The sequence below is a fragment of the Lipotes vexillifer genome, unplaced genomic scaffold, assembly GCF_000442215.2.
Source record: "Lipotes vexillifer unplaced genomic scaffold, Lipotes_vexillifer_v1.1 scaffold537, whole genome shotgun sequence".
Taxonomy (NCBI): domain Eukaryota; kingdom Metazoa; phylum Chordata; class Mammalia; order Artiodactyla; family Lipotidae; genus Lipotes; species Lipotes vexillifer.
Window position 1 is genome coordinate 708,558 of NW_006776635.1, and position 14,523 is coordinate 723,080.

At 39.0% G+C, this 14,523-nt stretch overlaps 1 protein-coding gene across 1 annotated transcript in view; it reads right to left on the bottom strand.

Annotated features, from left to right (window-relative positions):
• ARHGAP18 (Rho GTPase activating protein 18) overlaps positions 1-14,523 on the bottom strand; it is a 131,887-nt gene that overhangs the window by 11,946 nt on the left and 105,418 nt on the right. Inside the window, exons 9-12 of the mRNA XM_007450525.1 lie at positions 12,827-12,986; positions 10,360-10,442; positions 5,829-6,035; positions 4,633-4,773 (exon numbers count right to left, since the gene is read on the bottom strand). Coding sequence (XP_007450587.1) covers positions 4,633-4,773; positions 5,829-6,035; positions 10,360-10,442; positions 12,827-12,986 — 591 coding nt within the window. The remainder of the gene's footprint in view (positions 1-4,632; positions 4,774-5,828; positions 6,036-10,359; positions 10,443-12,826; positions 12,987-14,523) is intronic.

The window sequence follows — 14,523 nt, forward strand, 5'->3', positions numbered from 1 at the left end:
TCATTCCCAATGACTCCTGGTGTTTGGTGTGTGTGTGTGTGTGTGTGTGTGTGTGTGTGTGATATCATTCCCAACTACAAGTTGAAGGCTATCGGAAAACTATTATTTTCAAATAGTCTACAATTATGTTATTTTTCACTAAGTGTTTCCTCTTGCTGTAATTAATAGATGTCTCATTAGTACTTAAGAAATTCACACTTGTATCAAATAATTAATATGCTGCAGTCATTACAAACACTGGTCTTGTTAAGTAGATTGTGTCCCTTACAACCTGATTCAAACTATTAATTTACCTAGTCAAGCATGTCTTAATAACACGAATGCCCAATTATATATAGTTAGCATTAATAGCATACAGAGGGCTTTAAAAAAATATTGCCTTGATGAATTCTCGTGATCTATAATCTCTTGTCTTTCACATTTCAATCCCTAGAAACCATGGTTTCTTCCATCAACAGTCACAGACAATGCTTTGGAGAAAGTCACAACTAACCTTTCAAATGTAAAATCTAGAGGACCTCTTATCCAAGGCTAACCTTACTCAACCTCTCTGTAGCATTTGGTACTATTGATCAAGCTCCATTACTTTATTCTTCCCCCCGGGGGGGGGGGGGGGGGAGGCTAACCTTACTCAACCTCTCTGTAGCATTTGGTACTCTTGATCAAGCTCCATTACTTTATTCTGCCCCCCGGGGGGGGGGGGGGCTAAGACACTACAGTCGTCTACTTTTTCTTACTTCTTATTATTTCTTGCCCTCTTCCAGTTCCGTTTCCATGGCCCACTACTTAAATATTGGTATTTTTGCCTTTTTGATTTCTTACCCCATATATCCACTTGTGTAACAGGAACCAGTCTGTGCCTTCAACTACAATCTCTATGTTGGTCCCAAATGCACACCTCCAGCTCTGGCCACCCTCTGAGCTTCAGGCCCACACAGCCAACTTTCACAAAGGCATGTCAACCCCAAATGCCAAAAACCGACTACCTCATCAAAGTCAGTTCCTTTTGTTGGATGTTTTATCTTGATGTTAAAATCACCCAAGGTAAAATCAGCAAGTCATTCTAGATTCCTTCTTCTTGCACATTCCTTACATCTAATCAGTTTCACCATCTCACTGATATGGGTCTTACTGGCTCACATTCAACACTTCTTTCCATTCCCATTGCTGGGCCTTAGCTCAACCCAGAACTGTTTTTAAAGCTATATATTAAACATATCTAATAATGGCAGTAATACATGTTCAATTTTATTACTATACATAAGCCCAGGATTTGGGGATGGAGTTTTTCTGTGCTCTATGGGGAAAGAGAGGATAATAGTAGAGAGACCTGGATTTAAAGTCATATAGACTTGGTTTCAAATTACAGCTCCACCACTTCCTATCTAGATAACCTTAAGTAAGTTACTTAACATTGCTGAGCCTCACTTTCCTGATCTGTAAAAAAAAAAAAAAAATGAGACTATTTTAATAATAAACTCCAACTAAACTACTATGAATATTAAATAAAATGTTGGTAAAATGTTTAGCAGCATACCTGACCGCTGGTGAGCATTCAAAATAACGATAATTATTACCCCTTACAAATACAGTGATGAACTGTTCACTGATTTGTAATTTCTTCTTTCAACATATTACCAGTATCTTCCAATGCCAATATATACACTTGTCCATTTTCATGGTATTTCATTATATAGATATGCCATAACATATTTAACTAACCACCTCTTTCCTTTTGGATTATTTCTAATTTTGGCCAGTATACAGAAAATGGCAATGAACTTAAGCATAACTATTCGCATGCTCATCTGATTATCCCCTCTGAAGGAATTTCTAAGTCCAATGAGGAGCATGGTTTTCAAGATTTTGCCACATGACAACTGCTCTCCAGAGGGATTCTACCACTTTATATATTCCCATCAACAATGAAATTAGCTGGCATCTCCTACCAAACCTCCTCTCTCACACTCCTCCAATGTATCCCTCACCTGCCATGGTAACAGCTGTTCTAAAATGCAAATATAATCATGTAACTGCTGGGGTCACAGCTTTCAGCAGTTCCCTGCCACATACGGAAGAGAAGCCTGGTTCCCCACTGAGCCCCATTCCCGCCTTCCTTCTGCCCCTGCCCCTCCATGTACCTCACTGGCCAGGATGACCGAATTTTCCCTCCAAACACCCTCAGTTCTCCCCACTTAGATATCCAACACACACCTCACACTCAACAGGCCCTAGGTTGAAATTATTATCTTCCCTATCTCAGTGTCAATTCCACACATCAAAGAGTTGTTTAACAAATAAAAGACATGCCAGTTTCATTCAAATGATTTATGGGGAGAGTCAAGAAACACAAACCAACAAGAAAAATGTGGGGACACTGTGGGAGGGGATAGTTTATCGAAAACATAGATGGCTCACATTCCACCCAAAGGGAAGAGCTGCTACTTGGATCCAGGCAATTGTTACCCTGCAGGAAACAGGTCCCCTACGGCAAGGCACATGAGGATGCTCCCACCTCCAAACTGTCAAGTCAAGATGGAAGTCCAGACTTTCATGTTAAATCTTTTCGAGTTAACATTCTGGCAACTGATGGAAGCCTATGTAGAAAACTGATTAGTTGGTGACTCACCACATAACCACAGTATGTGACATTATCTCCTACTTCCTTTGTTATTCTGTAATTGTTTCCTGGGTATATTTTTTCTCCCTAAGAAAATGATAGCAGCTTGGAAAAAACCTCTGGCAACTGATGGAACTTTTTCAACCGAAATGACCTCCACTGTGGGCCACCATCACCGATGGTGACCACTCTACCAGGAAGCTCCTCTGCTAGGGAGACTTAACACCTGCCATGTGTTTCTCACGCCCCCGCACTACTCTCTGGTGAAGCCCCTCTGATGTCCACTTCCTGTCTGATAGCCCCGGGTCCCCAGGTCAGGCTCCATCACACACCTCTAGCACTGCTGAGCTCAACCCTCCTACATCCCTCTCTGGCTCCCTGTAGGGGAGCAGCAGGCCCATCTCCTCTGAAGACCTAACAGGAAGTGGGGCTTCAGCACCAAGGAGGCTCTTAGCAGTATTTTGTCAGAATAATCGCTGAATTTCTCAGAAGGGATCACCAAAACTCGAACATTAAGTGACACCTAATACATGATGAAACTGAGAGTTAAGTCCAGGCTTAAAACCCAAGCCTTAAACTGACAATACAGCTTCTAACTAGTCCAGACATAATTCTCAGACCAGCTCTCCTCTATTTAACCCAAAGTACCGACTAAAGAAATCCAAGTTAATGCTATTTTTCTATAATTGCAAAATTATTTAAACGTTCCATCTTCAAAAAAAGTAACATTTTAATTTTTGTCTAAGGACTTATTATTAAAAAGGTACAGCACAAATTTTGTTTTCTTAGATACACACTGTTCCTCAGAGTATCACTTTATAACGGTCTTAATTAAAAAGACAAGGATATAAAGTCATCTAAGTTAATGTGAATAATCAGGGCTACAAAAGAGAAGAGGTTCACGTGTTCATAATCTTTAGAGGTAACAGAACATTCTCAGTTAAACAAGAATGATATCTCAAAAATCCTTTCTAACCTGTATAGCATTTCTCAAAAAATATAAACACTATGTACAATTCCCACTTATTAAATTTTATGCTTTTAGAGATACTTTGAAATTGACCAAAAAAAGTTTAATGCCAGGAAAATGCTATTTTGTAAGAGTGAGAGCTATAAATAAATAAAGGAGAAAAAAAAATTTTTGTGTGATTACTGGATTCCCTAAGTAGGCCAAAGCAGAAAAATCAAAGGCTGATAATTGCATTTCCACATTATTCCACAAGATGTCAGCATGTAACTGAGGAACTTCTATGGTGGTGATGGTGGTGGAGGGGTGTCTTCACCATAAATAGAACAATAGAAACCCTTGCATTTCATGATCTTAAGTTAGAGCTTTGGTAACTCACTTCTTCTGAATGTGTTTTCATGTATATTTCATTATTGTAAACCCAGTTCTTACTATACTCTTACAGAAGTTTATGAATACTAAGAGTTAAATATCCCTTTTTTGACATATTTTAATTTTCTGCATTGCAACATAACTCTCTCCAAATTCTTAAGTTCCAGTTAAGACACTTTAAGGACATACTGAAGTCTAGGAAAGATCTCAGGCACTACACCAATACTGACCTATTTGTTTATCTGGGTTAGATTTTTTCCCCATTTTACAGATGAGAAAATTGAAGGAAAAAAGGTCAATGGTTCACACAAGGGGCTCTTTAATTACTAAACATTACACATTTAGTGGGCAACTGGAATCTCCAGAGTCCTCTGTGTGCTTATGTGTGGGTGGGTGTATGCTGAGACAATCCTGTCTTGTTATCTTCCTTTGTTCCTTAACAACAGCTCACATGCTGAGTCACCAAGACCTGTGCAACTATCCATATTCATCATTAGTACTAATAGGAGCATAGCTACCATTATTGACGCCTTTAACTTATATATAGTACCAGAGCCTACTAAGTGTGTAGAAATTCATCCTACAAAAACATTCAAAACTCTTTGTTGCATATAAGATATTAAAAACAGTACTGCAATCTGTATAACTACATATATCTTCAAGTTTTTCTTACATCATTTGCACTCTTATCTTGCTTTTCATATTTTTCCCGGTCATAAGCCATTTTCTTCAGCAATTTCTTCATGGCTTTTTTATCTTTTCTGTGATTTTCAGTGTTTTGCTTCCTCACTTGGTTGACAATGAACTTGGGAATCTATGGAGAAATGAAATTAAGTTTGGGGAGGAAAAAGTAGTACCATTTTAAACTATAGAAATAATTACCTTTATTTCTTATATTTGGAGAGAAGTAAAGGCTCTGTCTATTTGATAAGACTATGCCATTCATTAAATCTGTGGGGAAAAAATTCATCATATTACCTACCATGTGTACAGAGCATCCAGGTGACGAAAATTACCACCCACTGTGTAAGGTTCAAAAAGAAGCTTAGGGACTTCCCTGGTGCAGTGGTTAAGAATCCGCCTCCCAATGCAGGGAACACAGGCTCGAGCCCTGGTCCGGGAAGATCTCACATGCCACAGAGCAGCTAAGCCCGTGCGCCACAGCTACTGAGCCTGCACCCTAGAGCCCACGAGCCACAACTAGGGAGCCTGCGTGCGGCAGCTACTGAAGCCCGTGCACCTAGAGCCCCTGCTCTGCAACAAGAGAAGCCTGCGCACCACAATGAAGAGTAGCCCCTGCTCGCCTCAACTAGAGAAAGCCTGCACACAGCAACAAAGACCCAACGCAGCCAAAATATTAATTAATTAATTTTAAAAAAGAGGTTTGGTGAAGTTCAAGGACATAGTGACCATCTTCTATGCCAGGACTGGAGACTGCCTGAGGTGACAGGTATTAGGCACCACGAACTCAGCAGTTGGTCCCTTTAGCAGCCACCTATCTACAACCTAGCCTGCAACTAAACTATACCCTTCTAATAACCAGCTAGCCTCTCCTGTCAAAAGAGAAAGAAAAACTCACCAATAAACAAGAGCTGACAGGTACCTAGCAATAATCCTCAGATTATTGAGGATAAAATAATCCTCAGAAATTCCATTAGCAAAAATAAAATATTTTAGAAGTCACCAAATTGAAAACCTTAATCATGTAGGCATTTTAAAAACTGAGATTTTTAAAAGTAGACATCAATTTTTTTAACCGCATTTGAAATCACCTATATTGGTTACCTTTTTATAGAGACTATAACAATAAAAAGACTTCAGAATCTAGATATCATTGCTCATTAACAGAAATTGAAAATATATACTTACTGTCCACAGAAGTTTTTGATACTTAATCAATAAGTGCATGACATTAGCTATCCCAGCTGCCATTACAAATTCTCGCTGTTCACTGGACTTCAAACCCAATGTATGATACATGAAGAGATTCGGGGCCATGACCATTGCTACATTCATGACAGTCATCTTATTTTTCTCTTTATTGTCCACGACTCTTTGGAGAAATTCGAGCAGGGCCTGAAACAGAAATAACGCTTTGAGACCTGTGTTATACATGAAGATAAGAGATTAAGGCACTGCAGGGATTTTTGTTTATTAAAAAAAAATAATAAGTTGTGCATAACCACAGTCAGCCAGCCACATCCAGTGGGCCTTGTCCTGAAAGCTGCTCCATTGCTTAACACACCTGGAGCTGGTGCTGTGTTTCCGCTGTGGACTATGGCCCTGGGGAATGAGGCAAGAGGACACACATCTGAGCTGGGCAGTGGGGATGAGGGATGGAGAAGTGTCAGACCACCTGCCTATCAAAGCCATGGAGCACTGAAAAATAGTTCAGAATATCAAACGAGTATTCACTTGCTGCAGGAAGTGCTGTACTTTTATCTCTAAATATTAAAAAAAAAAATCCATTAAAAAGGCTCGTTCAATCTCAGTTGCATTTGTTTTAAGGGACTCAATAGCTGGCTGACTTGAAATCCAAAAAGAATGGAGACTGGGATGGGGAGAAGGGGAAATAGAGACAAAGAGAAGAGAATTTTTTTCAAAAAAATGAATGAACGAAAAGAAGCTTTTCACCAGAACAGGCTAGTTTATGCTCAGTTTGATGCCCCCCACTTCCCACCTCCATGGACAACACTTATGTGTCCTCTGAGCGCCCCTCCACAAAAGCCACAGCAGCTTAGATCACCCTCCTTCTGCTAGGGCATAAAGCTTTAAGTTCTTCTTTTGCCTTCTTTCTTGAATCAATTTTGGTCCAAAACATTAACAATAACTGCACAGATATTCAATGATCTCTACAGGTGAGGCATTGTTTTAAGAACTTCATAGAGATCACCTCACTTAATCCTGATTGGAAATAGATGCCGTAATGATCCCCATCATACAGATGAGAAAACAGCGTCTAAGAGAATGGATGTAACTTACCAGAGGTCACAGAGCAAGCACATGGTGGAGAAGGAATTTAATTGCCTGTCTATCTGGCTTTGTTTCTGAACTCTTAACTATTAAAAGAAGCATGTTATCATACTTAGCCTAAAATTCCTACCTGAAAAAGTTCAAATAAACTATGCCAAAATGGAAAAACAAAACAAAAACAAAAAAACTGTGTTCATCTCTCACAGGATTTCAGGGGAAAAAATATTCCTATAAGCTCTAACAGCTTGATCTTGAGTCCAGTTTAGCTAACTATATAGACCCTCAAAGTTTGAAACAAACTAAAGGCAGAGCCTTACTATTTAACAATGAGATTTATGTATCCAATTTCTGGTCCAGTGCTCAGAAAGTTAAACTGTAATCCAAGCATAAGGTTATATAGAAACAACACCTTCTCAAATGAGGACAAAAGATTAATTGGTAAGGTTTGGAAAAAATATTTAATTTTGTTCCAGAGACCAGAATAATTATTCAGGGACCAGTGTATCTCTTTCTTTACAAGCATAAATTGCAGAGATTAGGTAATAAACCACTTAAATGTGGGGTACATAATACAATAATGTTATTCAAAAGATTACTATCAGGATATTAGAATACGTGTGTGTATATGTAGATATGAAACTAATAAAATGTTAACCTAGCCTTTGCTGAAAGAACTTCATCTTCGGATATATTGTCTCTTCATCTGATCTATAAGCACTGTCCTTTCTTAAAAGTATCTATCACCAGGACTTCCCTGGTGGTCCAGTGGTTAAGACTCTGTGCTTCCAATGCAGGGGGCACGGGTTTGATCCCTGGTCGGGGAACTAAGATCCCACGTGCCATGAGGTGTGGCCAAAAAAATATATATATATCTATCACCAGTCTGGTGTTATATAAGTGTCACTGGACCCACTCTCTGAAAACTCAGTTTGAGTCTTAGCACAGTTACTTATTAGCTATATGTGATCTTGGGATAAACCTTTTGGCATCCCTGTTCTTTAAAGTCTTCTCATTCATAAAATGTGTGCTATTTAAAATTTTAAAGTAGTTTTAATTTAATGGGAATTTTAATGGGAATACTAATCTCCTAGCCTGCCAGGATTAAGCAAGAAAATGTATATAATGAACTTCCTAAAACTACAAAAAGGATAAACACATGCCAATAATTATATTAACATGAATTCCCCACTGATGTCTTAACATTAGTCTTTGTTACTCCTCCAAGTCAAGGGCAGGTATGATCACTGGTCCAAATGCACGATAACCCAAGGTTAAAAGAAAATCTTGGTCAAGCAACTTGCCTGAAGACACCTGTTGCTCTAGACTTAAACCAGGACATGGAATTTAACATAGTCCCTCCAAACCCTTAGATATGCTGTAGAAACAGTCTACACAAGTCATGCACATGATCCCGTCCCACCAAATGGCAACGGAAAAAGTGGCAATAGGACTGGGAAAAATGAGGAAGTGCACATTAAGCTTCCTGAAACTACCTTGTGGTGAAGCTTCCCTTCTCTTTTAGAGAACTAAATTTAGATGGTTTATTCTCTATATATGGTATACTTGTTTTGGTGTTTCTGTTATTAGAAATCTTGTTTGAAACCTTCATCAGAGCTGGCTAATTAAGCTACTAAAGCTTACATAAATTAGTAACATTACTTGTTTGGCACTTTCCAATTTTTTACCCCAAGAAAGTATTTTCCATTTTATTTATACAATTGTGCTCCCAGTAACCTTATATGCTAAAATTAAAACTACTTTAAAATTTTAAAAAGTACACTTTTAAACAGATTTTGTTTTAAAAGAATGTGCCTGGGACTTTAAAGGCAAAATCCAAGAATGAGTTCTAGACCAACCTCGCCCAATAGTAACCATATGGAAATAAGCGTTTCCTCCCACAATTATCTGAACTCATTTGAATGCAGGCATATTTTAAGTCAATCATGTCTTTCAATTTCTACCTTATATTGGTCATTCACAGGGCCATCACACAGACAGGCACCTTTATGTGAAAAAGAAAAAGATGGATTAAATTCCTCTTTCTAGGTAGTTGATGCCTTGTGTCAAGGGCACGGCTGGCAAGCAGAGAACAGACTGAAAATTGGTACCCGCTTCATCCTGGGCCAGATGTCCTTATTTCAGCCACAGTCTACACACCCACACCCAGCAGCCCTGGTCACACAGTGTTTGAATGCAACCCTTTCTGGAGTTGGCCTCTGTCTCCAAAACCAAACCAAACCAAACACAACCTGCCTCTCAGTTATTCATTCAGTTAATCAGTGAAGCGAAAGATTATTTTCTGACTTAGTAAAGGGACTAACTAACTCTTTGGAAGTTCTCCTGCAGCAGCGCAGTGTTTTTATTCCAGCAATCCTCATCAACTGCTTCAGCCAGAAAAGTTGAGTATTAACATTCATTCCACGGGCATGGAATTCGCTCACCTAGCTTCAGTTCAGGGAGTCTTAATGAGGTACAGAAAGACATTTCCAAGATTTACCAACTGGTGGTTTTGTTTCCTTGACAGGAAATTTTTTGACATGATTTTTTTCGTTTTAAATAGAAAGAACCGTAGGGGGTTAAATGGGCAAGGGTTTCACCCTTACCTGTATAAAAAAAAAATTTTTAAGGCAACAACAAAACATAAGGGAGATGCTCTTTCTAAATCATATTTTTAAAATTTCTCTTTCTCTTTTATAAAAGTTTATAATTAAACCTTTTCTAACTACTCTATAAATGGTTGCATTAAGGAAAATTAATCAATGTGGAACAATCCACTATTATGAAAGCCTCTGACAATACATAGTAAACGGTATTTAATCATATGAATATCAGACCAAATCACTTTGAAATGATGATATAAATCAGAAACTCAGGGTAATCCATTAGAGAAATAACTAGAATTTATTTTGAGTTGGTCTATATTTTGGCTAACCAAACATTTCAAAATCATCATTATAACATTTCAAACTCTACTGCTTGGAACTACAAACAAATGTAACCTTTTTAGGCAACGCTGGGCTATATTTGATGAGCCTTAGGATTTTCTTTTTAAACATTCAATTTTCACCTTACCAGTATATGCTCACCAGCTAAAATTTGGAAAATTCAGGAAAATAGAAAGAAGAAAAAACCAAAAGGCACCCATGTTTTTATTAACAAATGAACCTCAATCACCTGTTTTGGTAGAAGAAATGTTATAATTGAAAAAAAATCAACAAAACACCTAATGATACTATTAACATGACTAACCTGGTTAATAAATTAATAAAGAGTTAAAGACTTTCACCATCTGCCCTTAAAAATAGGTCTTTTCCTTACAGACAACTACTAACATCTCCACGATAACATCATTTTGTTTTGCCACAAATAATGAAAAATTACTCTGTTTAGTGCTGAGGGATATTTAACATAAATGAATCCAGCTGACCTTGAGTGTGTCTCTGTTTGCATCGGGCAGGAGGATGACAAGAAGGTTCAAAGCCTGTAGTTGTTGCTTCTTGGTTGGAAGATCTGCAGACAGATTAAATACATCTGAACGTTTGTCTTTACCAAACATTTCTCTTTACTTTCTTTTTCCGTTTTGTAAGAAAAAAGTTTTTTGGCATAAACATCACTGTGAAATGTGAGACACAATGCCTGAGCAGCAAGCCTTGTTGGGAGCGTGTCTGGGGGAGATCAGGAGAAGCAGCTGTTGCTATAGAGCTTTCTCTCTCTCAGAATGCTCACTTCCAACTATGAGTGTATGACGGGCAGCCTTATGTTTGCAGACACACAACAGTGCTTTGGCAATAATTTTAACTTCCGCGTGATAATTATTCCCCAGTGTAAAGACATAGGAGATCAGACCTTCTATGATATGGTGTCAGGGTGGACCCGCAACAGTGAAGTTTGTTTGGTATAATGATGAGTTAACAAATTACGTGGTGTACATGGTAAGAGTCCATCGATTCCAGCAGGACTATTGTAAAACAGAGCCTAGAACACAACAGGTGTTCAATAAATGTTTGTGGGATGAACTAGAAGACCAACCAGCAATGAAACAGTTGAAGAGGTACATTATTTTCATTGATACTTATTTTCAGTAGCCCTTACCCCATTAGGTAATACCCATGGATATCTGCAATCATTCTGGCATTTGTTTTTCAGGTATAAATTTGGTCCTTTGATCCACATCCAAGGAATATACATGCAAAATAGTACAACTTAACCATTAAAAAAAATATTTTAAACAGATTATTTCAGTCATGTTTCCCTAAAAATTCTGAAGAAATGCTATGATATGAGATAACCCATGGGAAACATCTCAATACGACATGCTTTAAGAATAGCCTGGAACATAATGGAATAACATTCAGCCATTTAAAAAAAATGAAATCTTGCCATCTGCAACAACATGGATGAAACTTGAGTGGATTATGCTAAGTGAAATAAGATGCAGAAAGACAAATACCCTATGATCTCACTTATATGTGGAATCTAAAACAAAAACAAAAACAAAGACAAAAACAAAACAGCTCATAGATACAGAGAACAGACTGGTGGAACAACCTGAACCACCATAGGTAGTGGGGATCGGGGGGAAATGGGTGAAGGGAGTCAAAAGGTACAAACTTCCGGGCTTCCCTGGTGGCGCAGTGGTTGAGAGTCCACCTGCCGATGCAGGGGATACGGGTTCGTGCCCCAGTCCGGGAAGATCCCACATGCCGTGGAGCGGCTGGGCCCGTGAGCCATGGCCGCTGAGCCTGCGCGTCCGGAGCCTGTGCTCCGCAATGGGAGAGGCCACAGCAGTGAGAGGCCCGCGTACAGCAAAAAAAAAAAAAAAAAAAAGGTACAAACTTCCAGTTATAAAATAAATAAGTCCTGGGGAAATAATGTACAGCATGGCAACTATAGTTAATAACACTATATTGCATATTTGAAAGTTACTAAGAGTAGATCTTAAAAGTTCTCATCACAAGCAAAAATTTTTCTGTAATTATGGTGACAGATGTTAAGTAGACATATTATGATGATCATTTTGCAATATATACAAATATTGAATCATTACATTGTACATATGAAACTAATATAATATTGTATGTCAATTATACCTCAATTAAAAATAAAAGAATAGCCTGGAACAGTTCTGGTTGACACTTTAGTTCAGCCTAATCATTAATAGTGCCTCCCTTTTACTCTCAAAAGTGTTCCAATTTGGAACTTAAAGTATGGTTTGGTCACTAGAATGTGGTGACAGCATTTTTCCTTTTTTGATGGTCTCTCTGACTAAAAGGTATAATTATGCCAGTACAAGAACCTCATCAGCTCTCTCTGTTCACTGGAAAGGAATTGAGAACTACTCGAGACATTAATTTGGAGCTTGCCTAAGACCACAAAATGGAAAGACATGAGAAATTTGTTGTCCCCTGACCAATGAGGCAGCCAAATAATTTGTTCCATGTTTCTGCATGACAATTTCAGAAGTTAATTTTTCAGGAAATAATCACAGACTCTGCCATATCTCCTTGTGCTTTTATGATAACTGTTAATCCACAGCTTCTCCAGTAAGTGTTGCTTTTAACACTTGGAAAGAAAAATGTATCACAGAGATTACGTGATTCATTCTATTAAAAAAGAAGTGTGAATTTCCAGGTTTTAACATGAAAATATGTATATTGTATTGCTTAAAGGGCATGCAATTAATCCGTACCCAAAGAGAACATTCTATTATCTATTTACTCAGAGATGTATATTTATAAAAGAAAAGGAAAACATCACGTGGCATTTGAGTACTCACTGACATCAGTGAGTAAATATGTCTATCCAAAGTTATCTTTGCGATGCAAAATATCATTAAAGCAATTAATATGGATGGTACCAGCACAAGGACTGCTTCAAAGAGGGATGGCACTTACTCTGGACAGCCTGAAAGGCTTTGAGATATTCTACACTGAGCAGTGGCTGGGGCAGCTCCCGGATGAAGAGCTTCAGTAGGCTGGCGGCATCATGCTGCTTAACACTTTCCCAATTAAAAGTCCCTTCATAAAACTTTGCTTCCAGTTCTTGGCAAAGATTCTGAAAGGCAGAAGAGAGAGAGGAAAAAAAAACTACCAGTAAGTGCATGTGTTTTTTTTCCTTCTGAGACTGATATACTTCCCACTTTATAAGAGATTCTACTCTTTTGAAAAGACATTTGAAAATACTAAAGGCCAACACTTCTCTATTACTCAGAAAAATACTACTCCTCCCACCCCAAGTGTACTTCACCAAGGAAAATGATACCTAAGGCCCCAAATTCTGAAACTTTACACATTTTCCTGGACATGCAACAAACCTTAAGCAGTAAAGGCTGAATTAAAATATTAGTTAAAATAGCCTTTACATTTGGGGGCTTTACTTAGATACTATACCAACATTTTTTTTTTTTTTTTTTTTTGCGGTACGTGGGCCTCTCACTGTTGTGGCCTCTCCCGTTGTGGAGCACAGGCTCCGGACGCGCAGGCTCAGCGGCCATGGCTCATGGGCCTAGCCGCTCCGCGGACCAGGGCTCATGGGCCTAGCCGCTTCCCAGACCGGGGCACGAACCCGCGTCCCCTGCATTGGCAGGTGGACTCTCAACCACTGCGCCACCAGGGAAGCCCTTCACCAACTTTTAAAAAATCATTAAGAAAACAAGTCTATGTTTTAAATTATTTAGAAGTACGTTATGTAACAAAATACATAATCAATCTCTGGACCTAAAGCAGAAGGCCACCTCTCAGAAATGGAAAACCAAATTCTATAGCAAATGAGGCACGAAAATACATCAGTATACCTGTCTTAAATGCACAGGCTGTCAGTGACCCAGCCATGCTGCTGCCAGCTGCCAAAAGCAGCTGGAGTCCCTGCAGAATTAGAAATACCTAGTTCATTTACCTCAAGGACTCTACAAAATTTGCCAAATTATTAATAATAAATCAATTTAGTTTCATAATTACTATCTTCTATATGCTTTTTCACTGTGGCATAAATCCTATTATGTTAGAAGTCCTTCCAAGTTTCTGTCACTTCCCTCTAATATTTGAAACTGTTCTCCCAAGGAACATTCTTTGTTTTTCCTGTAAGGTAAATTTATTATGCTTTCCCTTCCCAACACAATTCCATCCTCTACCCCAATTACTTTTGTAATTGGTGAAATACAAAAGGTGAAGCCAGGGGCTTCCCTGGTGGTGCAGTGGTTGAGAGTCCGCCTGCCGATGCAGGGGACACAGGTTCGTGCCCCGGTCCAGGAAGATCCCACATGCCGCGGAGCGGCTGGGCCCGTGAGCCATGGCCGCTGAGCCTGCGCGTCCGGAGCCTGTGCTCCGCAACGGGAGAGGCCACAACAGTCAGAGGCCCGCGTACCGCAAAAAAAAAAAAACAAAAAACAAAAGATGAACCCAGAAATTGGGGGTAGGAGAAAGAAAGGTGGAAGGAGAGAGGGATGCAAGAAGGTGCAGGGGAAGGGAGGGAAAGAAGAAAGGAAAGGAGAGAAGCCTTGAGGAAGAGGGAGAAGGGGAAACGGGGAGAGAGAAGGAAGGAGAGGGCAAAGAGGAAAGAGAAGGGAAGGGGAAGGAGAGGAGGGGAGAGGGGG